General features: G+C 37.0%; 3 protein-coding genes across 3 annotated transcripts; 2 read left to right on the plus strand and 1 right to left on the minus strand.

Annotated features, from left to right (window-relative positions):
* On the plus strand, positions 1–936 carry LOC110303642 (olfactory receptor 6C2-like). Its single transcript, XM_021174803.1, has one exon. The coding sequence runs from the start codon at positions 1–3 to the stop codon at positions 934–936; it is 936 nt and encodes a 311-aa protein (XP_021030462.1).
* A 6,508-nt stretch (positions 937–7,444) lies between these two features.
* LOC110303342 (olfactory receptor 6C2-like) lies at positions 7,445–8,380 on the plus strand. The gene has a single exon (XM_085843452.1). The coding sequence runs from the start codon at positions 7,445–7,447 to the stop codon at positions 8,378–8,380; it is 936 nt and encodes a 311-aa protein (XP_085699578.1).
* A 7,969-nt stretch (positions 8,381–16,349) lies between these two features.
* Positions 16,350–17,306, minus strand: LOC110303114 (olfactory receptor 6C6-like). The gene has a single exon (XM_021174051.2). It carries the CDS (start codon positions 17,304–17,306, stop codon positions 16,350–16,352), a length of 957 nt encoding a protein of 318 aa, XP_021029710.1.
* Between the last annotated feature and the right edge of the window lie 9,819 nt (positions 17,307–27,125).

Consider the following 27,125-nt stretch of genomic DNA (forward strand, 5'->3'; position numbering starts at 1 on the left):
ATGAGAAACCGAACAGTAACAACTTTCATTTTGCTGGGTCTTACAGATGACATTCGGCTGCAAACTCTACTTTTTATCTTTCTGCTTTTTTCTTACATGTTGAGTTTATCTGGTAACCTAACCATCATCACCCTCACTCTGATTGACCCCCATCTTAAAACGCCTATGTATATTTTCCTCAAAAATTTCTCCTTCTTAGAAATTTCACTCACAACTGCTTGTATTCCCAGATTTCTATACAGCATATCATCTGGGGACAAATCCATTGCCTATGCTGCTTGTGTCAGTCAACTGTTGTTTATAGACCTCTTTGCAGTTACAGAATTTTTTCTCTTGGCTATCATGTCCTATGATCGCTATGTCGCCATCTGTAAACCTCTGCATTACATGACCATCATGAATAGCAGAGTCTGCAAGAACTTCATCTTCTTCTGTTGGGTAGCAGCACTGATCATCATTCTCCCACCAATTAGCCTAGGTTTGGGCCTGGAATTCTGTGACTCAGATATAGTTGACCATTTTTGTTGTGATGCAGCTCCTCTCCTGAAAATCTCTTGTTCAGATACATGGTTGATAGAACAGATGGTGATAGCTGGTGCTGTGTTGACATTCATTATCACCTTTGTGTGTGTTGTCCTTTCTTATGGTTATATCATCAAGACCATTCTGAGATTTCCCTCTGCCAAGCAAAGGAAAAAGGCCTTTTCCACCTGTTCTTCCCACATGATTGTTGTTTCTATTACATATGGTAGCTGCATCTTCATTTATGTCAAACCTTCATCCAAGGATGATGTAGCTATCAATAAAGGGATTTCACTTATTATTGTATCAATTTCACCAATGTTGAATCCCTTTATTTATGCACTGAGAAACAAGCAAGTAAAGCAAGCTTTCAATTACTCAATTAAAAAAGTTGCATTTCTTTCAAAGATGTAAAAAACAAATGAAGAATTCTAAACAAAGTAGGGTGAATGATTGGAAAATCTGAAGCTTTGTTATAGTATTATTCTATATCTTTGTTTTTTAATCTTCTTATGCTCACACTTTCTTTTTTAACTTGTATACTATGAGCATGACTTTGTCTATCTCTATTAAAACCAAACTTTTTGAATATATTTAGTCTTGCAGCCAACCTGAAATTGTTGTCTGACTGTTATTCCTGAGAATAAAGTAGATTGTGGTTTTATACCATGTTTCCCACACTTTCATGTGTGCCTTTTTATTTTACATTGTAACTAATCAAATGAGCACAGAAGTTATATGTACATATAAAAATATTCATTATCTATTTGCCACCAAGAAAAGAGATGGCAAGGTAAAACTGGAGGAGCAAAATTAGAAACTCAAGCAAGATACTCATAAGCAAATATCACCTCACAATACAGAAGATGGAAAAGAGAATCTTAGGAATAGACAGAATGATGGGATACCTTGGTTGAAGAAAATGTGAAATCACATAAAACGAAAAATCCAGGCCTAAACTTCCAAGAAATCTGGGAATCTCTGAAGAGGCGAAATCTCACAATAATAGGAATAGAAGAAGTAGAAAAAAACCCAATCAAAGACACAGAAAATATTTTCAACAAAATAATAGAATAAACTTACTGGCGTCACAGGGTACAAGGAGTATACAGAATACCAAATACCCTGGACAAGAAAAGTAATTCCTCACAGCACCAAATAATCAAAACCTTAAGCATCAAGAACAAGAGAATATTAAAAGCTGCAAGGGATAAAAAGAGCAAGTAACATAAAAGCAGACCTATTAGAATAAATCTGAATTTTAATGGATACTCTAAAAGCCAGAAGGGCTAAATAGATATTCTAGAAACCCTAAAATATAACAGATACCAGCCAAGATTACTACATCAGACAAAACTCTCAATCACAATAGATGAAGAGAGAAATGCATTGTATTTGATAAAACCAAACTCAAGCAGTATGTGTCCAGTCCTAGAGATGGCACTTCAACTTCAGGAGGTTAACCATTCTCATGTAAACACAAGGGACAAAAATTCCAAACCAGAGACATGGGCACTATCCCATCTCCTTTGAATCTGCACCTCCACCTGTGGTTGATCAGCACACCAGCACCTTTCCCACACTCCACAACACCTATCTCCCAGGAGGTCTGCCATAAGCAGGGACATAGTTGAGACACCAGCCCCAATACCTAGGACAGCTGGGACCCCCACAGAGACTAGCATATGTGAATTCTATTCTAATCTGTCTGAGTCCCACTATCCTTCCAGTCTGCACCTTCCTCTGCAACTGGGGCAGATATTGCCCCTGGAGCCAAAGTCTGACTGTCTCCAGGAGTTTTTCCCTAACCAAGAACACAGGTGGTCTGCTGTAACCAGGGACAAAAAACCCCCGGCTCTAACCAGGCACACAAGAGACTGCTCCTAAATGATACAGCACTGCTTACCTCCCAGGAGGCCTGCTCTAACCAAGGTCACAGAGCTCCCCCTGCATCCAAGGAGGCCAGCTCCAGTCGGAGACACCCAGGCCAGTTAACACCAGAGATAACCAGATGGTAATAGGCAATCTCAAGAACATAAACAACAGAAGCCAATACAATTCAGCACCATCGGAACCCAGTTCTCCCACCACAGCCAGTCCTGAATACCCTAACATGCCTGAAAAGCAAGATTCTGACCTAGAATTCAATTTCATGAAGATGATAGAGGTCTTTAAGGAAGATATAAATAGCCCTCTTAAAGAAATACAAGGAAACAGGCAAACATGTAGAATTCCTTAAAGAGGAAACAAATGAATCCCTTAGAGAAATACAGGAAAATATAATCAAGCAGGTGAAGGAATCGAATAAACAGTTCAAGACCCAAAAATGGAAATAGAAACAATGAAATCATAAGTGGAGGCAACCCTAGAGATGGACAACCTAGTAAAGAGATCATGAATTACAGATGCAAGTATCAAAAAAAGAATACAAGAGATAGAGAAGAAAATCTCAGGTATTGAAGATAGCATAGAAGATATTGATACTTAGGTCAAAAAAATACAATGTGTAAAAAGCTCCCAACCCAAAACATCCAAGAAACCCAGGACACAATGAAGAGACCAACCCTAAGAACAATAGAAATAGAAGAAGGTGAAGCTTCCCAGTTCAAAGGACCAGAAAATGTCTTCAACAAAACATAGATCAAAACTTCCCTGCCCTAAAGAAAAAGATGGCCATTAATGTACAAGAAGCCTACAGAACATCAAATAGATTGGACCATTAAAAATGTTCCTGTCACATAATAATCAAAGCATTAAATTCACAGAACAAAGAAAGAATATTAAAACTTGTAAGGGGAAAAGACCAAGTAACATATAAAGACAGACCTATCAGAATTATAGTAGACTTCTCTACTGAGACACTAAAAGCCAGAAGATCCTAGACAGACATCATACAGACCCTAATAGAATACAAATACCATCCCAGGATATCATACCCAACAATACTCTCAATCACCATAGATGGAGAAACCAGGATATTCCATGACAAAACAAAATGGAAACAATATCTTTCTATTAATCTAGCTCTAGAGGATGCTAGAAGGAAAACTCCAAAACTAAGGGGATAACCACACACAAGAAATCAATAGAACAACTTTATATTCAGTGATATTTTGGCTAGGGAAGAAATAAAGAAAGAAATTAAGGCAGAACATACCAAAACATATGAGGCACAATGAAAACAGTGCTAAGAAGAAAACTCAGAGCTCTGAGTGCCTTCATAAAGAAACTGGAAAGATCTTACACTAGCACCTTAACAGCACATCTGAAAGCTCTAGAAAACAGCAGCAAATACACCCAAGAGGAGCAGGAAATAATCAATCTCAGGACTGAAATCAAAGAAGTAGAAACAAAGACAACTATACAAAGAACAATAATAATAATAATGATTTATAATAATAATAGAATCTGGTTCTTTGAAAGAATCAACAAGATAGATAAACCCTTAGCCAAACTAACTAGAGAGCACAAGACAGCATCGAAATTAACAAAATCAGAAATGAAGAATGAGACATAACAACAGAAACTGAAGAAATTAAAAAAAAAATCATCAAATACTACTACCAAAGCCTATACTCAACAAAACTGGAAAATCTAAATGAAATATACGATTTTCTATTTAGATACAATGAACCAAAGTTAAATCAGGATCAGATAAACCATCTAAAGAGTCCCACAACCCCTAAGGAAATAGAAGCAGTCATTAAAAGTCTTCCAACCAGCATCAAAGCTCAGCAGAGCAGTATTCTTTAAATTCATAATCTCACTATGCAAAGTTAAAACATCCAGAGAGATGTTAGTATTATGCCAAATACCCTGAATGTTTCTTTGAACTTTTTCTCAATAATAGGTGCACCTATTTTTAAGGCGACTTGATATGACAAGGGGGGTTGATATCTGTGAGAGGTCTCTCCTCTGATGATAAGGGGAGGGAGAAGAAGTGGAGAGAAGGTGAGAGGGAGGGACTTGGAGGAGAGGAGAGATAACAAGCTTTGATCAGGACATAAAGTAAAAAAATTAATGAAAGAAATGAACATAACTAAGAGAGAAAGGAGAGAGAAAGAGAAGAGGAGAGAGATAGAAAGAGACAGAGACACACAGAGAGAGATTCAGGTAAATGCTAGAAAAAAAGCAAAAACAAAGCAACATCAACAAAAAAACAATCCTGAGTGAGGTAACCCAGATCCATAAAGACAAATGTGGTGTGTGTTTACGTATAATGTAGATAGTAGCTGCTAAGACATTGCAAAGTAAGCTACAGTCTGTATGAGCTCAGAGGTTAGATATAGAAAAAGGAGCTGAGGGAAGATCTTCCTGGAAAGAGGAAACTGAATAGAACATTATGAATGTAGTGGGGGGTCTTAGAGCTAAAGAATCAAATGGAGGAAAATGGCTGAGGTGGGCTGAGGGTGGGAATACAGATGGAGACAACTAAAATGAAGGATCATTTGAAAGGGTGTATAGAAACCTAATGTAGTAGAAGCCCCCTAAAATATATACATATTTGATGGTGATCCAAATTAAATTGTCAAATAATGGGGTGGAGGGATGAGCTCCCAACTGAATATTTTTGTCATCAAATGAAGTTTCCAATTCTGGGACTGCATTATATCTAGTCAAGTTATTGGCCAAAGCGGTGCTATAGGAACTCCAAAACAACCTAGGTTATTGACAAGGTTATTGATCAATTACCACAAACTGAAAGTTATGCCCTATTATTGAAAACAATACCTGAATAATTTATTGAACACAAGGAAGTTAGGGTCTTGCCTACCTAGAGCCATTACCCATAGTGACTAGGGTTTATGGTATTAGATGGTATTCTGCTTGCTACCAAAGAAGTAAACACATATCCCCTATTAATCCTTGGATATATGATGCTTATTTGCTTGTAAGATACATCAGGACATTGAGGTACAAAACCAAGATGGCAGGCCCATAAGCTTCCATGGATTCTCCTGTCTCTACTTCCCACTTTCCACAGGAGCTCTGTGATTAGAAAGTCACACTGCCATAACCAGCTTCACATGCGTGCTGGGGATTAGAACTCAGGCCCTCACATTTTCAAATCAAGCAATTTACTCTTGGAACTGAGACTTATCCTCGGCTCCTTAGTTTAGCTTACAAAAATATTATTCTGGAGCCATCCGCAAGTAAAGACACTTGTTATATAAGCCTGGAAACCTGAAATTTTATCTCTAGAAAACACATGAAGGTGGAAGGAGATAAACAGCTCCACAAACTTGTCCTCTGACATCCACATGTCACTGTGGCACACAAATCTGTGTTTAAACACACACATATCATGTACACATATATGCATTGATTAATTAATTAACATTTTAAAATAAAATTAAAGCATTATTCTCATAGAATAAAACTAAGTACTATTTTAAACCTATGTAATTTATTTACCACATAACAAATTGACAATACAGAAAATGAGTCCCAAATCTTTTTCAGCTGATATAACAAGGATTAATTATAAGAAACTGGACTAGATTTTTCTTTTAATTAGATTCTACGCTTTCCTTGCAGTTTTGTGTAAATGATTTTGATGCTCTAAGTCTCCAAAGGCTCTGTAACCACAAAAGATTTATTAATTATTTCTGAGCCTGGGTCACCAAGGACTCTTATGTTTATGTGTTATAAATGTGGCAAACTAATAATAATTATCAATCTTGATATTAGATATTCTGATCAAAGAGTTCAGAAAATCTCCTCTTCCTAAACTACCAATAATTCCTTCGAACTTATTTTTCAGGGCTGGAAAAAGTAAAGAAAGTTATTTTCTTATGATGGTACTGTATCCTCAATGAGAAAGTTGAGCCAAATGATTAAAAACAGAAAATGTAATGCATTCAGACTACTATGCATATATCGCATGATTAGATTAATCAATGGCCACCAGGCATAATTATTTTACATTATATTTACAAGAATCATTGGTTAAATGACCAAGAGGAAGGCTGTGAACAACTGTAAGAAATGTGAGTATAATGAATTCTGTCCTTTCAATTATAGTTTCTTTTTTGACACTCAGGTCCCACATTCCTCTAGTTAAAAAGTCTTCACAGGCTGTATTAAAATTATGGGTGGAAACTATAATATAGTAGTAAATTAAACATTACTTTAGAGTGTTTTGTTACTGGATATGGCATAGGTATTAATAAAGTTATATTAAACATCAATGAAAACCGAGGCTGTATTTCAGTGGTCCTTGCATAACTTATGCAGACCCTGGTTACCAGAAGAAAAATGCAACAAGGAGTAAGAGGTCATCATATAAAAATTGGATAATTTGAGAACTGTGGGAAAATATCTACATGTAGTTCTCTAGAAATTTTTGAAATTGTGGACTGAGGATCAGGAATAGAACTGGAGACAAAGAGCTCTGGAGGAAGACTATTCCTGATAGTTAAGCCAAGTGCTTGTCTCAGTATGAAACCTGTAGTAAAGGTTTACCAGTTATAACATACTGGCTTGATTAAAAGATACAAAATGAAATAGAATTAGGTATATGCATCAAGTGTTTCATTTTGGACTTTTCTTTCAGGTATACTCAGTTACATGACTGATAAAGGAATAATCATTTCTAGAGATTAAAAGATCAAGATTAATAGAGTTTTGTTGACAAATAATAATACAAAGGACTAACTACATAAGGCATCAGCAAGTGCCTCAAATGCAAAGAAATGGAAGCACCCACACATTTTCAAATGTGCAGACAAGGTAGTTTGATTTTCTAACTCTATCCAGAAAAGATCAAACATTGTAAGACCTAAGCAACCAGTGTGTTTGTTTGTAAACAGAATGTGCATATAAATTGGATATTATAATAATATTTCCCCAGTTAATCACTACTTCTGGACAAATATCTCTGAATTTTAAATGCAGACTGGATAGGGGTAACAATTTAATTATGAGAAACCACACCATAACAACATTCATCCTACTGGGACTGACGGATGACCCACAACTGAAAACTCTGATCTTCATATTTCTGTTTCTCACCTACATGTTGAGTATGACTGGGAACCTCACGATCATATCCCTCACCTTTATAGATCCACACCTAAAGACTGCTATGTACTTTTTCCTACAAAATTTCTCCTTCCTAGAAATATCATTTACAACTGCTTGCATTCCCAGATACTTATACAACATCTCAACAGGTGACAAGACAATTACATATAACAACTGTGCCATTCAAATATTTTGTGCTGACCTTTTTGGTGTGACAGAATTTTTTCTGCTGGCCATCATGTCCTATGACCGATATGTAGCCATCTGCAAACCCCTGCATTATAGCACCATCATGAGCAGCAGGATCTGTACAAGACTTATCCTCGGTTGCTGGGCAGCTGGCTTGTTTGTAATCTTGCCACCACTTAGCCTGGGCCTCAAGCTGGAATTCTGTGACTCTAATGTTATTGACCATTTTGTCTGTGATGCAAACCCCCTCCTAAAGATCTCATGTACAGAAACATGGCTCATAGAGCAGATAGTGATAGTTTGTGCGGTGTTTACATTTATCATGACCCTTCTGTGTGTAAGCCTTTCCTATATATACATAATCAGGACCATTCTAAGATTTCCTTCTGCACAGCAGAAGAAAAAGGCCTTTTCTACCTGCTCTTCCCACATGATTGTGGTTTCCATCACCTATGGCAGCTGCATCTTCATCTATGTCAAACCATCAGCAAAGGACTCAGTGGCTATCAACAAGGGTGTGACAGTTCTCACCACTTCCATTGCTCCTATGTTGAACCCATTCATTTATACCTTGAGGAACAAACAAGTCAAGCAGGCCTTCAATGACTCAGTTAAAAGAATTGCGCTGTTCTTCCAGAAGTAGGGAGATTCCTATAGAAAGCCAACTTTTTATTAAAAATATATCATCCATATTGTTAAAATTTTTATCCTTAGATTTCTAACTGGGAAAATTTATCACATTTAAATGTCTCAATAATTATGTATGAAACACTTTCAGGAAATAAAAATATGCCTTCACATCAAAAAATATTAAAACAAACAAGCAATGATGGAGCAGTATCAATGAGTAATTGTGTCTATTGTCTATTCTAATGTCAGCTTTCATGAGGATCTTGGCACCAGGCACCATAATAAAGTTCTATCTATTTCTTGGTGTCCTCAGGGAATTTGTTCAGGATTCCCCTCCAGGGTGCTAACATGTTTGTATGCATAGGTTCCTTACATTAAATGGCTCAGTATTCCCCGTATGCCTATGTAATTCTCTTGTATATTTTAAATCATCCCCAGATTACTGAAAGTTTAGAACATGTGGTAAATTATATGTAAATAGCTATCATGTTTAAGGAATTATACCATTATAAGGATTGAGCATATTCACAATATATGCAAATTTTTGTTAAAATGTTTCCCACCTTTTAGTTGACTCCTGCATAAACTGTAGCTAAGGAGGTACCTCTGGTACTTTATGGTTTACTCCAAACAATAAAGTAAGAAAATGCATTTAAAATAAAATATTTGATATTACAAATACAATTTAAATCTTGATTTAATAATATTATTATGCTTTCATTTTTACACTATAATGACAATGGTGTTATATGATCATATTACCTCTATGATTTGCATAAATTTGTATTTGTATAAATACAAATTATGCTTTATCTTGTGTTTAATATAGAATTTGATACCTTACTAAACTATCTCTACCATAAAGATATCCTAATGTATAACTTAAGAAAACTGTACATAGCTAATAGTAATATTGCTTCATTATTGAAAATGAAAAGGGAGGGAAGAAAATGTGGGGGCTGGAGAGATGGATCTACATGTAAGAGCACTGGCTACTTTTCCAGATGTCCCAGGCTCTAAAAATAGGTTGATATCTACATTTTGATCAGTTGTAGATTTTCTATAATGTTTTTCTGTTGCAAAAAGAAGTTTACTTGATAAGTAGTAAAAGCTACACTTACCTATGAGTATAGGGGAAAGTACATATACTTCATAAATGTACGTTTATTTCATAAAATAAAGTTAATGTGGGGAGCACTTCCAGAGTTAACTTTGACTTAAATGAGTCTGTTGACACCTGTCTTTGTTTTTAGCTAAGATGTGTATTCGTTATACCCTGACAAGTTCCTCTGCTTACACATATGTCCTTGAGAGACTGACCTAGCCTGAAGAAAATGGGCTTAGTCAAACATAGACACTGTGTACCACAAACTTGCCAGGTAAGGATTTGTGCTTATTGTTCATCTTTCAGGAATTGGTCATGTTTTGTGTTGCTTGCCTTTAAAAGACATAAAGAAAACACACTTGCTCTCTGGCATGGTATTAACCAGTAACCCTCCCAAACCTGTCTCTTGCATCTTCTATCTGTCTTTCCTATAGTCATCTGTACTCCCCCAGTCATGGTTCTCACACTGACTGACTGGCTGGCTCCAGCAGAATGCTGTCCAGTTGAGGCTCAACTATGGGGGACACAGTGAAGAACACCACTGGAAGTGGAGTGCTCAAGGAAAGTGAAAGTGTTGGCAGAGGTGAGTAACTTTTGGGAGTAAAAGACATAGGAAAACATTGATCAGGGAGCTCAGAAAATGTAAGAGAGCTCAAAAAGGTAAGGGAGCTCAGAACAAAGTAAAAGTCAAAAAGAAAAATAGAGAGAGAGAAAGGAAAGGAAAAAGTGGGAAGTGGAAATGGACATATGCTTTTTGTACAAATGCATAATATACTTTACTAAAGTAGGGCTAAAGCAACTTCATAGTTTCTTAAGTTTTGTAGAGCAGGTTTGTCCTTGAATTCCTGAGGAAGATACAATAAACTTAGCAACCTGGAAAAAAGTTGGAGAAAGACTTCAAAATTATTACGATGTGCAGGAACTAGGTAAAGTACCTGAAGATACTTTTAGTCTTCTACTAGATTGATTCTTATCTGGTACTATAAATCTAGTCCAAAAAAACTAGTAACATGGCAGAAGAGGGCTTAGACCCTTGGATTAACCTAATGTTGTTATTTTGCTAAGTTATTATGGTACATAGCTGCCTTCTCAAATTTACATTTAAATCAATAGACAAATGTGACTTACAGACTTAATCAGAAAATACTTGTGTGTGTGTGTGTGTGTGTGTATGTGCGTGCACACCCCATAAATGAGACACATGACTGATTGTGCTACTGATAATAAGTAATGGTTGACTGCTCAGCTCAAATCTGTACATTTGTATGTCTATATCCTAGGCTCAGCAATCATTTGAAAATAGGTAGTAGGAAGAATTAAGAGCCCAAATATAGGGAGACAGGCTGGACAATGCTATTTTATTGTTGTTTTGTCTTTGCTGTGTTTGTTTTGTTTTTGTTTTTGTTTTGCGTAGCATGCACAGCTAGTACAAACATAACTTTATAACAGCTTGTATGGCCACTTGTAATGGGCTGACAAAAGACTCTGACCACCAACAGTCAATCATAGATCAATGAAAGGCTCAAGCATATTTACTCTTATTCACAATCTATTGCTACTGATCGATTCTGGGAAAGGAAACACCATTCCTTTTTAGTTGTGGACTTAATGAGGAACACTCCAGAATCCAGTGTTTAGTTCCAAAACTATGGTCAAACAGGTCATCCTGGATAAAGTCAGTGGCTCTGAGAGGAGGATGGAAGAGAGGGAGGGAGGGAGAGAGAGAGAGAGAGAAAGAGAGAGAAGAGAGACAGAGAGAGACAGAGAGACAGAGAGACACAGGGAGACAGAGAGGCAGAGAGAGACTTTCAGATGTAGAGATGCAGTAAGGAATTTTTAAGAAGGAAAATGGAGTGTAATAGGAATGGGAGGGGTACTAGAGATGATGAGGCTTACAGTAATCAGAGTAGACTTTATACACGTAAGATTGTCAAGGAATAAATTTAGTAAAAGCTGCTAGGCAAATAAATAAACATTTTAAATAATATTTAACAAAAGAAAGAAAGGAAAGGAAATAAAAAAATCTATGACCAAGATAAAAACTCAAGGGCCAGCATATTCTGGCAAGAATGTGGAGCAAGGGGAACACTCCTTCATTGCTGGAAGGAGAGAAAACTTGTATAACCACTCTGGAATTCAATTTGCCAGCTTCTTAAAAAACTGGGAATACTTGGCCCAGAGCACTGGCATGGTGTGTATGCATATGTACATCTGTGTGGAAATGCACACAGGCCAGCACAAAGACCTCTACAGAATGATGTCCATCCCTACCCCAATAAAGAAATCACAGAATCCTTAAAAAAAAAAAAACTGGGAATAGTTCTACCTCAAGACCTCCCTATACCACTCCTGAGCATATACCCCCAAATCCTCCACTATACCACAGGGACACTTGCTCAATTATGTTCATAGTAGCTTTATTCATAATGACTAGACACTGGAAACAACTCAGATGTCCCTCAACTGAAGAATGGATAAAGAGAAAATGCAGTCCATTTGCACAATGGAATACTACACAGCTATTAAAAATAAGATATCATGATTTTTTTATGACAAAGTGCAGGTGACTTTTCTGACTATGGCAGGTACACTTTATTATCCAAGTCATGTAAATAATTTTCATTCTGATAAAAAATTACATAATGAAATATTGTTTTCACAAAATACAAAACCTTAGGCTAGATAAGAAACAAAGATTTCAACTGGAGAGATGTTAAGAGTATTTCATGCTTAGTAGTTAAGAGTATGAAAATATTCTGTTTCCAGCATCCACATTGGGTGGATCACAAATGCTTGCAATTCCAGTCCAGAGGAGCCAATGCTGTCTTCATTCCTCTTCAAGCAACTGTACACCTGTACACAAATCCTTGCACACATACACAAGGATAATAATAGAATTTTAAAATATTGTTGTAAAACTCAAAACAAAGAGTAAAATACTCCAAAGGCTTAAGAATGAGCTGGAGGGATGGCTCAGTGGTTAAGAAGGCATACTCTCTTGCAGAGCACCCTAGTTGGCGTCCCTGTACCCATACCAAGAGGCTCACAATGGCTTGTAACTCCAGCTCTGTGGCAGAGCATTAGCATGTTTTAAGACCCTGGGATCAATATTAAGTATTGCAAAACAACAATATTAAAAATGTAAAATGGAGTACATGTGTCTTAGTGTTTGAATCAATCATTCTTTCATGAAATCTTCAGCATGTGGTTAGTGTACGACTTGTAAAAAAAGGGAAATTTTCATTAATCCTTGAAGATCAGGTAGGTAGAAGAGAGCATGCCTACACTTAATCCAGCACTGATAATATGTAGTTCATAGCAATGAGTCTGCCAGGAGGGGCAGATTTTTTAAAAAATTATCTTTTATTATATATCTTTGTGTGTGCAAGTGTCCACAGAGCCTAGAAAAAAATGTTAGATTTTCTTAAAGCTAGAGTTACAGGCAGTCTTTCCATGAGATACGGGTGCTGGCAACTAAAATCTAGCACTCTGCACGAGCAGCACATGCTCCCATAGAGTGAGGCATCTCTATTCCACAATAGAGTCTTTTTCTGATTTTAGTTCCTTCTCCCCAAATGAGATGCCTTCCTTCTTCCCCCTTCCTTCTCAGTCTCTCTTTTCTTTTAAATTTCACTTAATTTTTTACGTATTCACTTTGCATCCAGCTCACTGCCCCACTCCAGGTCACCCTACTCCTCCAATTCCTCCCCCAACTCTCCCCTTGGCATTCCCCCCAACCCTGGAACTTCATGTCTGGGCAAAAGCAGGTGCCTCCTCTTCCTCTGAGGCTAGACAAGACAGCCCAGCTAGAAGAACATATCACACATACAGGCAACAACTTTTGGGATAGTCCCTGTTCCAGTTGTTCAAGATCCAAATGAAGGCCAAGTTGCACCTCTTCTACATATGTGTGGGGAAGCCTAGGTCCAGCCTGTTTATGTTCTTTGGTTTGTGGTTCAGACTCTGAGACTTCTAAGGGTCCAGGTTAGCTGACTCTGCTGGTCTTCCTGTGGAGTTCCTATCCCCTTTGGGGCCTGCAATTCTGCCTCCTATTCTTCCACAAGAATAGGAGTGGGTGTCTGTATCTGTCTGCATCAGCTGCTTGGCAGAGCCACTCAGAGGACAAAATGCTCCTGTCTGTAAGCATAACGGAGTATTATTAATAGTGTCAGGGATTGGTGCCTGCCCGTGGAATTGGTCTCAAGTTGGGCTGGCCATTTTGATTGGTCATTCTCCTAGTCTCTGCTCCATCACCCATACATCCATTTCTTGTGGACAGGGCAAAGGCACTTGGTCAACTATATCCATAGCAGCTTTATTCATAATAGCAAGAAACTGAAAACAACCTAGATATCCCTGAAGAACGAATAAAGAAAATGTGGTATATCTACACAATGGCATGCTACCCAGCTATTAAAAACAAGGACTTCATGAATTTTGCAGGCAAATGGATGGAACTAGAAAATATCATCCTGTGTGAGATAACCCATGCCCCAAGACATGCATGGTATGTACTCATTGATAAATAGATGTTAGCCATAAAGCACAGAATACCCATGATATACCCTGTAGACACACACACACACACACACACACACACACACAGTAAATAAGAAGGAAAGCACAAGGAAGGATACTTGGATCATACTTACATGTGGAAACAAAATAATCAGAAAAGGCAGAGAGAGGGAGGAGAGTGAGTAAGAGAGGGGAACATGAGGGGAATTGGGGAGGCAGGTATGTGGAGAGACTGGAGAGACCCAGTGGCCTGAAAAATAAGTGATAATCTGCAGCTGCCAGGGGTGGGTTTGGGTGAGGTGGGAGAAATCTTTTGGAAGTCTCAGAGACATGAGATGAGGATGGCTCCCGGGAGTCAATGGGGATCATTTTAGTGGAGATGCCCAACAGTAGGGATATGGAACCTGAAGACACAACCTTCTGTAGCCAGGCAAGATGCCCAGTGGAGGGATAAGGACACCAACATACCAAGAAAACTTTTGACCCTAAATTTTTCCTATCTTAAAAAAATGCAGGGACAAAGATGGAGCATAGACTGACGAAATGGCTAACCAATAACCAGCCCACTTGAAACTTATTCCATAGGCAAGCACCAAACCGTGACATTATTAATGATACTCTGTTATTCTTACAGATAGAAGCTTAGCATAATTGTCCTCTGAGAGGGTCTATCCAGCTGCTGACAGAAACAGACAGTTACCCACAACCAAACATTGGATAGAAGTCAGGGATTCTTATGGAAGAGTTGGAGGAAGGATTGAAGGTCCTAAAGGGGATGGGAACCCCACAGGAGGACCAACAGAGTCAACTAACCTGGACCTCTTAGAGCTCTCAGAAACTGAGCCACCATTCAAAGAACACATGATCTGGAATGAAGCCCCAATACATATGTAGCAGACATTAAACTCATTATCCATGTGGACCCCAACAACTGGAGTGGAGGCTATCCCTAAAGCTGCAGCCTGACTGTGGTACCTGTTCCTCAATAGGGCTTCCTTGTCTATTTTCAGTGAGAAAGTATATGCCTAATATGGTAGAGACTTGATGCACCAGGTTAGGGGAATACCCAATGGGTCCCATCCTCTCAGAAGAGAAGGGGAGAGATGAGCGAAAATCTCTCTGAGAGGGTGACTAGGAGGTAGCAGCACTTGGAATGTAAATAAATAAATAAATAAATACATACATACATACATACATACATACATACATACATACAAAAATACACAAATACATAAGTACATAAATAAAAATATTAAAAAATAATGCCATATATTTTCTAAAGTTTATTATTCTTTCTTAATTTTGCCTTTTAATCAGACTACAGTCAAGTTTTATAACAAATGCATTAGAGATGTTTAAAAGAATATGAATAGATCTTATAGATTCAACATTCATGATTGTCAAGTTATTTCAAATACTCATACATAATGGAAGCTAACAGGACAGGAAGATGAAGATGATATTCCTTTCTCCAAACCTATTTCCAATACTGACATCGTTCACTGAGTTAAGAGAGTGACAATGTATGTATAGGATATAATTTCTAAGTGGTTTTCATGGAGAACTGTATGCATCATAACATATGATGCTCCTGACTCAAGAGAGGAGAAATCAGAAAGACATTTGTTTCTTTTGTTTCTAATTTACTATTGCTTAGTGAGAGGATTTTTATGAAGAGGTTGGAAGTGGGAGTGTACTATAATGGTTGTTCTTTGCACAGAGAGTGAGAGCTTATATGACATCCATAGGGGTTTTTGAAAAAAATTATCTTTATTATACATATCTGAATGTTTTTTCTGCACCTATGTCTGTATTCCATGTGCATGTAATGCCTTCAAAGACAAAAGAAGGCATTAGATGATGGTGAGCCATCATGTAGGTCCTCGGAGACAGAAATATGTCCTCTGCAAAAGCAATACCTTTTCTTAACTACTAAGCTAAGTTTTTTCCCAGTGTTTTTCTTTCCTCAGAAAAGTACAACAGACAGGATTCTATATCAAATCAACACCCTGAACCAACTATAGCATGAGAGACCTAGAAATTTTAGGTGGAGTAAGAAAATCAAAGAATGAAGTACAAAGTAGCCAATGAAGTACAAAGTAGGGTTTTTTTTTTTAAATATGAAATTCCAGAAGAGATAATCCTCTCAATGTGACTGAAAAACTATCTGTAGACATTAGATTTAATTTCATAGTAATTGATGTAGGAGGTATCAGAGAAATGACTAGAGGGAGGAAGGAGGGACTGTGGAGGAGTTGGGGAAGAGAAAGTTAATAGAGAACATGAGACTTAAAGCATAGATACTAGCTGAGATCCTTGGAAATTATATCCCCCCTTTCATTCATGTTCCAGTAGCATACTATTTAGGTCTAAATCTTAATTCACTGTTGTGAGAATACAGTCGGTGAAGCACCTGCTTAAAAGCATCCTTTACCTGCTGGTTCCTTAGGGTGTAAATGAAAGGGTTTAGCAAAGGTGCGACAGAGGTGTTGAGTACAGAGACACCTTTATTTAAAGCCACCCTCTCCTTGGCTGATGTTTTCATGTACATGAAGATACAACTCCCATAAGTAATGGAGACAACAACCATGTGTGAGGAGCAGGTGGAAAAGGCCTTTTTCCTTTGTTGAGCTGAAGGGAACTTTAGGATGGTTTTGATGATGAGTGTGTAGGAAAGAATAACTAAGATCAAGGTGATGACAAGTGTCATGAGAGCTATGACAAAAGCCATCAATTCCATGAAATGTGTGTCTGTACAAGACAGTTGCAGGAGAGGAGAAGTGTCACACAGGAAGTGGTCTATTGTTTTAGAGGCACAGAAATCCAGTTTGAGTCCCAACATTAAAGGGGGTAAGATGATTAAGAACCCAGTCACCCAGCAGCTGAGGACCAGTAGGTGACACATTCTGCTGTTCATGATGATGGGGTAGTGCAGTGGTCTGCAGATGGCTACATAGCGGTCATAGGACATGGCAGCCAGGAGGTAGAACTCTGTGACTAGTAATAGAGAAAAGAAGAAGAACTGAGCTGCACAAGCATTGTAGGAAATTGTTCTGTCTCCAGTGAGAATGCTCATCAAGAATCGTGGAATACAGGCAGTTGTGAATGCAATTTCTAAGAAGGAGAAATTCCGCAGGAAGAAGTACATTGGAGTCTTGAGGCGAGGATCCAGCAGGGTGAGAAGGATGATCACTAAGTTTCCCGTTAGGCTCAAGATGTAATTGAAAAACATAAACAGGAAAATCAGAATTTGTAGCTGAGGGTAATCTGTCAGTCCAAGTAAAATGAATATAATCTCTACAGATTGGTTCTTCATTACTTTTTTTTCCTAATAAGTCTACAGAAAATAAAGTAAAATAAATTATAAAATATAAAATAAAAAGTAAAAAGAAAAAGAAGGAAACCCCAAACAACTAATATCACATATTTACACATCAAAGTTTTTCATTGCTTTATACTCATAGCAAGGTCCATTTTAAGCATGACCATTTTCAGTAATTTATTTTTAAAATGAAAATATTTAATGAGTTTAGATTTCATCTCATGAACACATCTTGTATTTCATTGGTATGTATCATAGTTAAGATTTCTATTGTTGTGAAAAACACCAAGGCCAAAAGTTACATGGGAAGGAAATGCTCTAAAAGGTTTGCTTCATATTAAAGCTTATAAGTCTGTCAGGGTGGGACTCCAGGGTGAGAACTTAGGGAAGGAACTGGGCAGTAGAGACTGATGCAGAGGCCATGGAGGAGAGCTGTTCAGTAGCTAACTTGTTCATTTGGGTTTCTCAGACTGCTCCCAGGACCACCCTTCCTCATCAAACATCAGTCAAGGAAACACAACAGGCTTCTTGTCTGTTGGTGGACATTTTCTCAATTGAAGTTCCCTCTCACCAGATGACTATGGCTTGTGTCAGTATCACATAATGCTAGACAGACTCAGACTCTTACCTAACTGAAAGTTGACTGGGTCCTTTTAGCTGATTTATGGGAGGCATGCCAGTTATATGAAATGGTCCCTTAATTGTGTTACTGTTCACCCATACCTATATTTCCAGTAGTTTGTTTAAATAAAATATTCAAGTTTAGGTATTTGAAAATTTCTCAAATAAATCTGTTGAGTAAGTTGCCACTTCACTGATACAATATTTATAGTAAATGGTGGTGTTCTCAGTATTCATAGTAACTCCCAATTTATATATATATATATATATATATATATATATATATATATATATATATATATATATATATATGGCATTTCTAAGAAAGAAAATCTCCAAAGAAGAAAATATATGAGACTGTAGAAAGAGATTCTAGCAAAGTGGGTATGCTGATAATCAGAGGTCAGTTCCTAGAAAATAACTGGGAAACATGAACATCATATCAATTTCAAGCCGAGTCACCAGTTGAACTTGCTACCATAAACTCTCTTTCTAGTAGGATTTCCCATAACTATCTTCTGACTTGTAACAGTTTTGAATAGAGAAAAAATATCTGTGTGAAAAAGGAATAACTATTGTTTAACCTGTAAATATAAAGCCAATGTTTCAAGTAAAAATATGAGAGTAATTTTCATTTTAATGTGAAAATCATATGCCCCAGTACAGGGGAATGCCAGGGCCAGGAAGTGAGAGTTGGTGGGTTGGGGGGCAGGGCAGGGGAGGGTATAGGGGGCTTTGGGGATAGCATTTGAAATGTAAATGAAAAAATATCTAATGAAAAAATAATTGTGTAAGATATATACACCTTATATTTATGGAATATTTTAATTCAATATTAAATCTTGATATATTCTACTCATTTTATAGCCATATAAGCATACAAAGTTTTGAAAAGAATGTGATATTTATTTTGAATAATTAGAATACACTTAAAGCTTTAAAAATGCAGGTCCTGTACACTGTGAAGTGTTAATTTCCTGGTTAGTTTTAGGAACTGTATCATAGAACAAAGCGACATGTGAACAACAGTCTGTATCTGGAAATGAATGTACACACCCACAGTAATAAACCTAGCCATGTCAGTAACTAGAATTAGTTCACTTGTACTATTTTATCCAGTTAATAAAAGATTAACATACCTGATTCGCAAGTGATTTTGTTTTATGGCTACTAACACTGGTGTTCAGGTATTTCCACTTTACAAAGGATGCTGAATCCATTTACTTTTTATTTAAAGCTTCTGGGTTGTCTCTGGTTTCAAATCTCAGGTATGACGTTCTTTCATTTTGAGCACATTGGTAATTCTTTTACAGAGAGCAACATAACTTTTTCTCATTTCTGCAGTATTGATTGTGCAGGGTATAGTGATATGAAATGCCTGGTAATCTACTGCATAAAAGAGAAACGTATAAATATTTTAAGATATACTAAGAAATGATGGAGTGATATGATATGAATAATATCAAATGTAAAGTATTGTGGCTTTCATTCACTAATTGGGACTGTATTCAGAAGTCATGATTTTAAAATTACTCTATTTTATAAAAGCTTTTCTGGAAGATTTTATTCAAATTATATTCAAAAGCCAACTTAGAGACCATTTATTAAATAATTAGTGACATTTTAGAAAAAAAACCTTTTACTAGAGTTTAAAAAAATCATAATTATTTAAACCATTTAAAATATAAAATAGATAAGATCATGTGTTCTGCATTGTGGATGCTAATAGAATTATTTCCAAACTATGAGGTACAAATTATTCTTTAAAACATTAAAAATGCAATAAAAACACCCATAAAAGAACCAAAGGATAATTGAAAATCAATGTTCTTTTCTTTGGTGTTTACAGAAATATACAAAAGAATGTGTATGGGTATTTGGATATTTAGATGGTTTGTAAAGGAACTGAAGTTTGAGATAGGATATTCCAGGCAGATAAAGCAGCCTGGGATTAAGAAAACTTAATATATCATAGTGTTTGCTTGGAAAAAATACTCACTATTCTCATATGTATTCATGTCTCATTAATCCATAAATCATTGTAAGAAACAGTACCATGGTTATCAAAGTTCTTTAGGATATGAAGATGTTATAAAGCAATATATCTGAAAATATTATCATTTATAAAATCTTTCCATTGGTAACACTGATATAAATGTTTAATTATATTGCACTTACAATAGATTTTCATTGCATGAAATTACTGATTTGTTCTGCTATAACAATTATGCATACAATATATCTTCATAATATGTATGCATTATAAGGGGAAACTACACAAATCACATTATAGATTATATGACTCACAGGCTAAGAAATACAATTGCATTTAGTTTGATTGGATCTTATGAATATTGCATACATTTTAAAGGTTTTCTAGTATTAAAACATTTTTGTAATCACTTAAAATTATCTTTTTATTAGTCATATAAGAAGATATTAAAACACTAACCCCTTATTTGTTTCACAGCTTTCTTCAGTTGAAATGTAAATTCTGTCAAATTTGTGCTTTCTTACCCCAGTTATTACCTCGGTGAACATGGATGGACCATTCCTTCTTCCTAATTTTATCCTAAAATATATCACAGATTTGCTTATCTGTATGATGTCTTAGAGATATTATTTTGGACTAATCTAATTAATGATAGGTTTGTGAAATTTGTATTTCTACAGTACTACAGTTCATTTATTTAAAGTATATAAAATCCTGTTAAATATAAAACATACCATAATATGGAAACTCACCATCTCTGAAATAATGAAGAATTTATGCTCCAGTTTCCTATAGGAAAACATTAAATATGAACAAACAATTCTCAGGGTAACTAGACCTAACACCATCATTTCCTAAGGGATGACAAATTGTATGATGCAAAAGTACTGTCTATAAAAATAAACATGAACCTTTAAACCCGTTGTATACCAATTAACTCTACGAAAAATGTGTTATTCTACAAAAAGCCCTGATTCACCTTGGCTTGTATGCTTAAAGGCATAAAGGCATTTACTGTCAATAACAGAACCATGTCAATATATGGAGGCTCTTCAAATGTAACTCCAGCTACATAGTTCTTTGTAGGGCTAAACTTATTTTATCGTTCTCTCAGAGGTCAGGCAACAGTTTTCAATTATAATATTCAGAACACTATTAATATCTAAATGGTGTGTGAATATTTTGTGATATATTTTCAAAAACCACAAACTGCTCAATGTTTAACTTTTGTTATCACCACTGTGATGAACTCCTCATAGTGGAATTGTTGAATCAAAAGTAAACAGCACTTTAAATAAAACTAAATAAATGATCTATCTGGATCCAATCAATTCTCCACATTAGTGTACAAATGCTCCTATTTCTTTTATTCTATGTCCCCCTCTCTGAGAGATCCATGAGTCCAGAGGATCCACAGTTCATTCTTCTATACCTTGACATTTAGGGTCTACTGATTATAACTTGATTTTCATTTATTAATGACCAATATCTACATATAATCAAATATTTATCTGTCTTGATCTTGGTTACATAACTTAGGATGACTTTTTCTAGTTTTATCCATTTGCCTTTAATAATGTGATCTTTTCTAACAGCAGAACAATACTTCATTGTGAAATGCACCACTTTTTTTTTTAATCCATACTTCAGTTGAGGTACTTCTAGGTTGTTTCCAGTTTCTGGCTATTATAATTACAACAGCAATGAACATGGTTGAGCAAGTGTCCTTGTGGTAGGATGATATAATCTTTAGGTATATGCCCAAGAGTGGTATAGTTGTATTTTAGGTAGATTAATTCTCAGCTTTCTAAGTAACTGTTGTTCTAATTTCCATATTGGCACACCCTTCCCAAGGCAGTCTAGCTTGGGGAGGGAACTCTACAGACAGGCAATAGCTTCAGAATAGCCCTGCTTCAGTTTTTGGGGGACCATATGAAGACTGAACTGCACATCAGCTACACCAGTGCTTGGAGCTTTGGTTCAGCCCATGTATGCTCCTTGTTTGGTGGCCCAGTCTCTGAGAGTTCCCAAACGCCCAGGTTAGCTGACTCTGTTGGTCCTCCTGAAGAGGTCTGATACCTACTAGGGTCTTCAGTCCTTCCCTCAACTCCTTCACAAGAGTCCTCAAGCTCCATACAATGTCTGGCAGTGGGTCTCTGTATCTTTTCAGTCAGATGCTGTGTGGAGCCTCTCATACTAGGCTCCTGTCTCTAGCACAATAGAGCATCGTCAATAGTATCAGGGATTGGTGCTTGTTCATGGGATGAGTCTCAAGTTGGGCCAGTCATTAGTTGCCCATTCCTTCAGTCTCTGCTTCATCTTTCTCCCTGCATTTCTTGTAGACAGGACAAATTTTGGGTCAAAAATTCGTTGGTGGGTTGGTGTCCCCATCTCTCTACTGGGGACCCCTCCCTGCCACAGGAAGCATCTGCAGGTTCCACATTCCCACTGCTATGCATCTGAGTCCAGGTTACTTTCAATGACCCCTGAGACCCTCTCTGACCTGGTTGATAGTTCTGGAAGATCTGAGTTTTAAATTCCTTTGCAATTGTAGGAAACTAAAGGGATCCTCAGTGAAAACTTGGCATCCTAAAGGATGTTTTTATTTCTCCTAATCTATTCTATAAATTCCACTAGCTTAGCAAAATTTCTTCAGTGTTGTATGTATTAATTTGCATGTTTCATGCAGCCTATAATAGCCATAGTATGTGATGATTAATAAATACTTTATGTAGTACATGACCTAGGATAGGGAAATGCTAGGCTACTGAGGCAGGAGAGGGTGGGTGGGTGGGTGGGTGGGGAAGCACCCTCATAGAGGCAGGAGGAGGGAGTAGGGGAAAGAGGGCTTTTGGAGGGAATCTGGGAAGGGGAAAACATTTGAAATGTAAATAAATAAAATAACCAATAAAAAAACAAACAAATATTTTATGGAAGATAGTAAAACATGGGAAACTATTATGAAGAGTGTATCCTTTTCCTCAATTGTTATAAAGGTGCTATCAGAGTTCTTACAGTAAACATTTATGAAAAATATTGTTAAAAGGCATTTTTAATATTTACAAAACTACTATTGAAATCTTTAAATATATTGTTTGGAATGATGGAATATACCTGTAATCTCAGAAAAATACTGTTAGAAGGCATTTTTAATACTTACAAAACGACTATTGAAATCTTTAAATGTATTGTTTGGAATGATGAAATATACTTGTAATCTCAGTTATGCAGCAAGTTCACTGTAAACTTGAGCTAAATGAGATGTTGTCTCAAGGAAAAAAAAAAGACAGTCAGGTATTTTGGCTCAGGCTTTCAATCCCAACACTTAGGAGGCAGACTCAGGCAGAAGTCTATGCTTTTGAAGTCAGTCTGGTCTATATAGCAACTTCTAGGACAGCCAGGACTATGTAGAAGAACTCTGTAACAAAAAACAAAAACAAAACAAACAAACAAAAAAGTCAAAACAAAAGCCAGTAAAATGGCCATCCTACCTAAAACAATCTACAGATTTAATGCAATCCCCATCAAAATTCCGACACAATTCTGGAAAATACAATTCTCAAATTCATCTGGAAAAACAAAAAACCCAGAATAGCGAAAACAATTCTTAACAATAAAAGAACTTCTGGGGAATCACCATCCCTGGGCTCAAACTATACTACAGATTAATAGTGATAAAAACAGCATAGTAATGGTACAAAGACAGATAGGTTGATCAATAGAATAGAATTGAAGACCCACAAATAAATCCACACATTTACAGACACTTGATCTTTGACAGAGAAGCCAAAATTATACAATGGAAAAAAGAAAGTATTTTCAATAAATGGTGCTGGTTTAACTGGTAGTCTATATGTAGATAAATGAAAATTGATACATATTTGTCACCTTGCACAAAGCTCAAGTCCAAGTGGATCAAGAACCTCAATATAAAACCAGATACACTGAACCTAATAGAAGAAAAAGTGTGAAAGAGCCTCAGACTCATTGGCACAGGGGGAAATTTCCTTTATAGAACTCTAGTGTTTCAGGCTCTAAGATTAAGAACTGATAAATAGAACCTCATGAAACTGGAAAGCTTCTGTAAGGCAAAGGACATAGTCAATAGGACAAACCAAACCAGCAACCTAAAGATTGGAAAAAAAACTTCCCTAACCTTACATCCGATAGAGGGCTAATATCCAGAATATATGAAGAACTTGAGAAGCTAACCACAAAGAAATGAAATAACCAAATCAAAAAATGGGGTATAGAACTAAACAGAGAATTCACAATAGAGGAATCTCAAAGAGCTGAGAAGCTCTTAAAGAAATGTTCAAAGACAATCTTTTATTTTATTTCATTTTTTTACGGAGATATTATTTCTGTACAAGTTTTTTTTTAATTGGATATTTTCTTTATTTACATTTCAAATGTTATCCCATTTCCTCGTTTCTATCCCTCCTGGAAACACCCTATCACATCCTCCCTCCCCCTTCTTATATGAGGGTGTTCCTCCACCTACCCACCCATACACTCCCACCTTTCTGCCCCTACACTGGGGCATCTATTGAGCTTTCATAAGACCAAGGACCTCTCCTCCCATTGATGCATGACAAGGCAATCCTCTGCTACATATGCAGCTAGAGCCATGTGTACTCCTTTGTTGATGACTTAGTTTCTGGGAGTTCCTGGGAGGATGTCTGTTGGTTGATAGTCTTGTTCTTCCTATGGAGTTGAAAACCCCTTAAATTCCTTCAGTCCTTTCTCTAACTCTATTGGGGACCCTGAGCTCAGTCCAATGGTTGGTTGTGAACATTCGCCTCTATTTGTAAGGCTATGGCAGGGCCTCTCAGTTCTTAGTGATCAGAGAAATGCAAATTAAAATGACCCTGAAATTCTACCTTACACCAAGTGTAAGGGAACAGGATCAGGTATGGGGATGGTGACAGGAAAGAAGCCCAGGAAGTGGGAGATGGGGAGACCCTTTATAAAGGACAAGAGACCTGGAAGGTCAGAGACTCTCAGGACTCATTAGGAGTGACCTTAGATGAAATGCCCAACAGCGGGGAAAGGGAACTCGAAGAGTCCACCTCCAGTAGATTGAACGGGCCTCAAGAGGAAGGATACTGTTGCTAAGCCTCAGTCAAAATTTCTGACAAGAAGTGTTCCTATCTAAAAGTACTACAGGGACGAAAATGGAGAAGAGACTGAGGGAAAGGCAGGCCAATGACTGGCCCAACTGGGGATCTACCTCATGGGAAGACACCAGGCCTGACAATATTACTAATGCTATGATCTGAGAGACAAGAACCTAGCATAGCTGTCCTCTGAGAGGCCTAACAAGCAGCTGACTAAGACAGATACAGATACTTACACTCATCCACAGGACTTAAGTCAGGACCCCTACGGTTGAATTAGGGGAAGGATGGAAGAAGTGGAAAAGGAGGCCAATCCCATAGGAAGACCAGCAGTCTCAACTAACCTGGACCCCAGGGAGCACCCAGAGACTGAACCACCAACCAGGGAGCATACATGAACTGGACCAAGGCCCCCAGCATTGTCTGTCTGTCTGTCTGTCTGTCTGTCTGTCTGTCTGTGTATGTTCATGTCTATGTATATATTATGAATATGTATATGTATATGATGTATATGTATAATCAGAGGACTGCCTGGTTTGGCCTCAGTGGGAGAAGGTGCACCTAATCCTGGAGAGACTTGAGGTACCAGGGAGGGGAGAAGCCTGGTGGTTGGGGAATATCCTCTCAGAGACAGTGGTGGGAAGAAGAAAAGGATGAGGGACTGTGGGAAAGGAGAGCAGGAGGGGGCAATCGCTGTATTGTAAACAAATTAATAATATATATATATATATATATTAGTTTTTTGAGACAGGGTATCTTTGTATAGCCCTGGTTGTCCTGGAACTCACTTTGTAGACCAGGCTGGCCTCAAACTCAGAAATCTGCCTGCCTCTGCCTCCCAAATGCTGGGATTAAAGGCATGTGCCACCACTGCCCAGCAATAATAATAAAATTTAAAAAGCCATTTCTTTGACCATTTTTAACAACAACAAAAAAGATAACAAGTATCAATCACTGTCCCCTTAATGAGACATGTTTACACACCTCAGAAGCCCCTCTTCCTGCAGTTGCTCACAGATTCTCATGGCTTAGTGTGCTCATTTTTCTGTGTTCTAACTTGAAAAATGTAAATTTTTCTTTTCTCTATAATTAAAACATTTCTGAATCTGCTCAATTTCTACTTAGTCTGAGCTTTACTCTGGACATTCTCTCTCTCTCTCTCTCTCTCTCTCTCTCTCTCTCTCTCTCTCTCTCTCTCTCTCACACACACACACACACACACACACACACACACACACACACTCATTCCCAATGCAGCAGCTTGCAAATTTTCATTGTAGAGCCTGTCTCTTCCATTCATTTCTAAAAGGCTTGGCCTTTTCCATCCCTTTGATCCAACTCCACCCTCCTGGCATCTACCAAGTTACAGCCTCCTCTGCTCTTCTTTTAAAAATCTTTATGTTTCTGACTTCTTTCAAATATTTTTTTTCTGTAAAGAAGATAAAGAACCTGCATGAGGGTCCAGATGATACTTGGCAACATATTCAGCCTTGGTAAATTACTTATATGATTCTGAAATCTTCAGTAGATTAATCCATTTCCAAGCTATTTCTCAAGATCTAATCAGTCTTTGATAGCAACTCCATAGGGAAACCAACCCTTCAGTACATGAAGCTTTTAGTCATATCAGAACAATAACAATCACATTTTTACATATGGAAGTTTTACAGATGTTTTAAGATTCAGTTTTATTATTCTAATTATGTGCATGTGTGTGGAGTCTCTGTGTGCATATGTGCACATGAGTTCAGGGGGCCATAGAAGACAGAGTAGTTTGGTACTTTTACAACCAGGATTATAAGCGATTGTGAGCCAGCTAAGATGGATACTGAGAACGAAACTCAGGACTTCTGGAAGCACTCTTTTCTTAAAGACTTTGGCTCCTGACTATTTATTTATATAAATCATGGCTTTAAATGGTATTGTTAAAGAATGTTGTAAGTTAAATACATACCATAATTCAAACGTTTTGAAAGTATGATGTGAAGAGTATATATGTATATACAACCATAAATATTCATATACATATTTATAATATATATGAATACTTAATATCTTTTATGATTTTTATATTAAATT

Source organism: Mus caroli, unplaced genomic scaffold (genome assembly GCF_978045245.1).
Source record: "Mus caroli unplaced genomic scaffold, Mus_caroli_1 scaffold_9, whole genome shotgun sequence".
In the NCBI taxonomy this organism is placed as follows: Eukaryota; Metazoa; Chordata; class Mammalia; order Rodentia; family Muridae; genus Mus; species Mus caroli.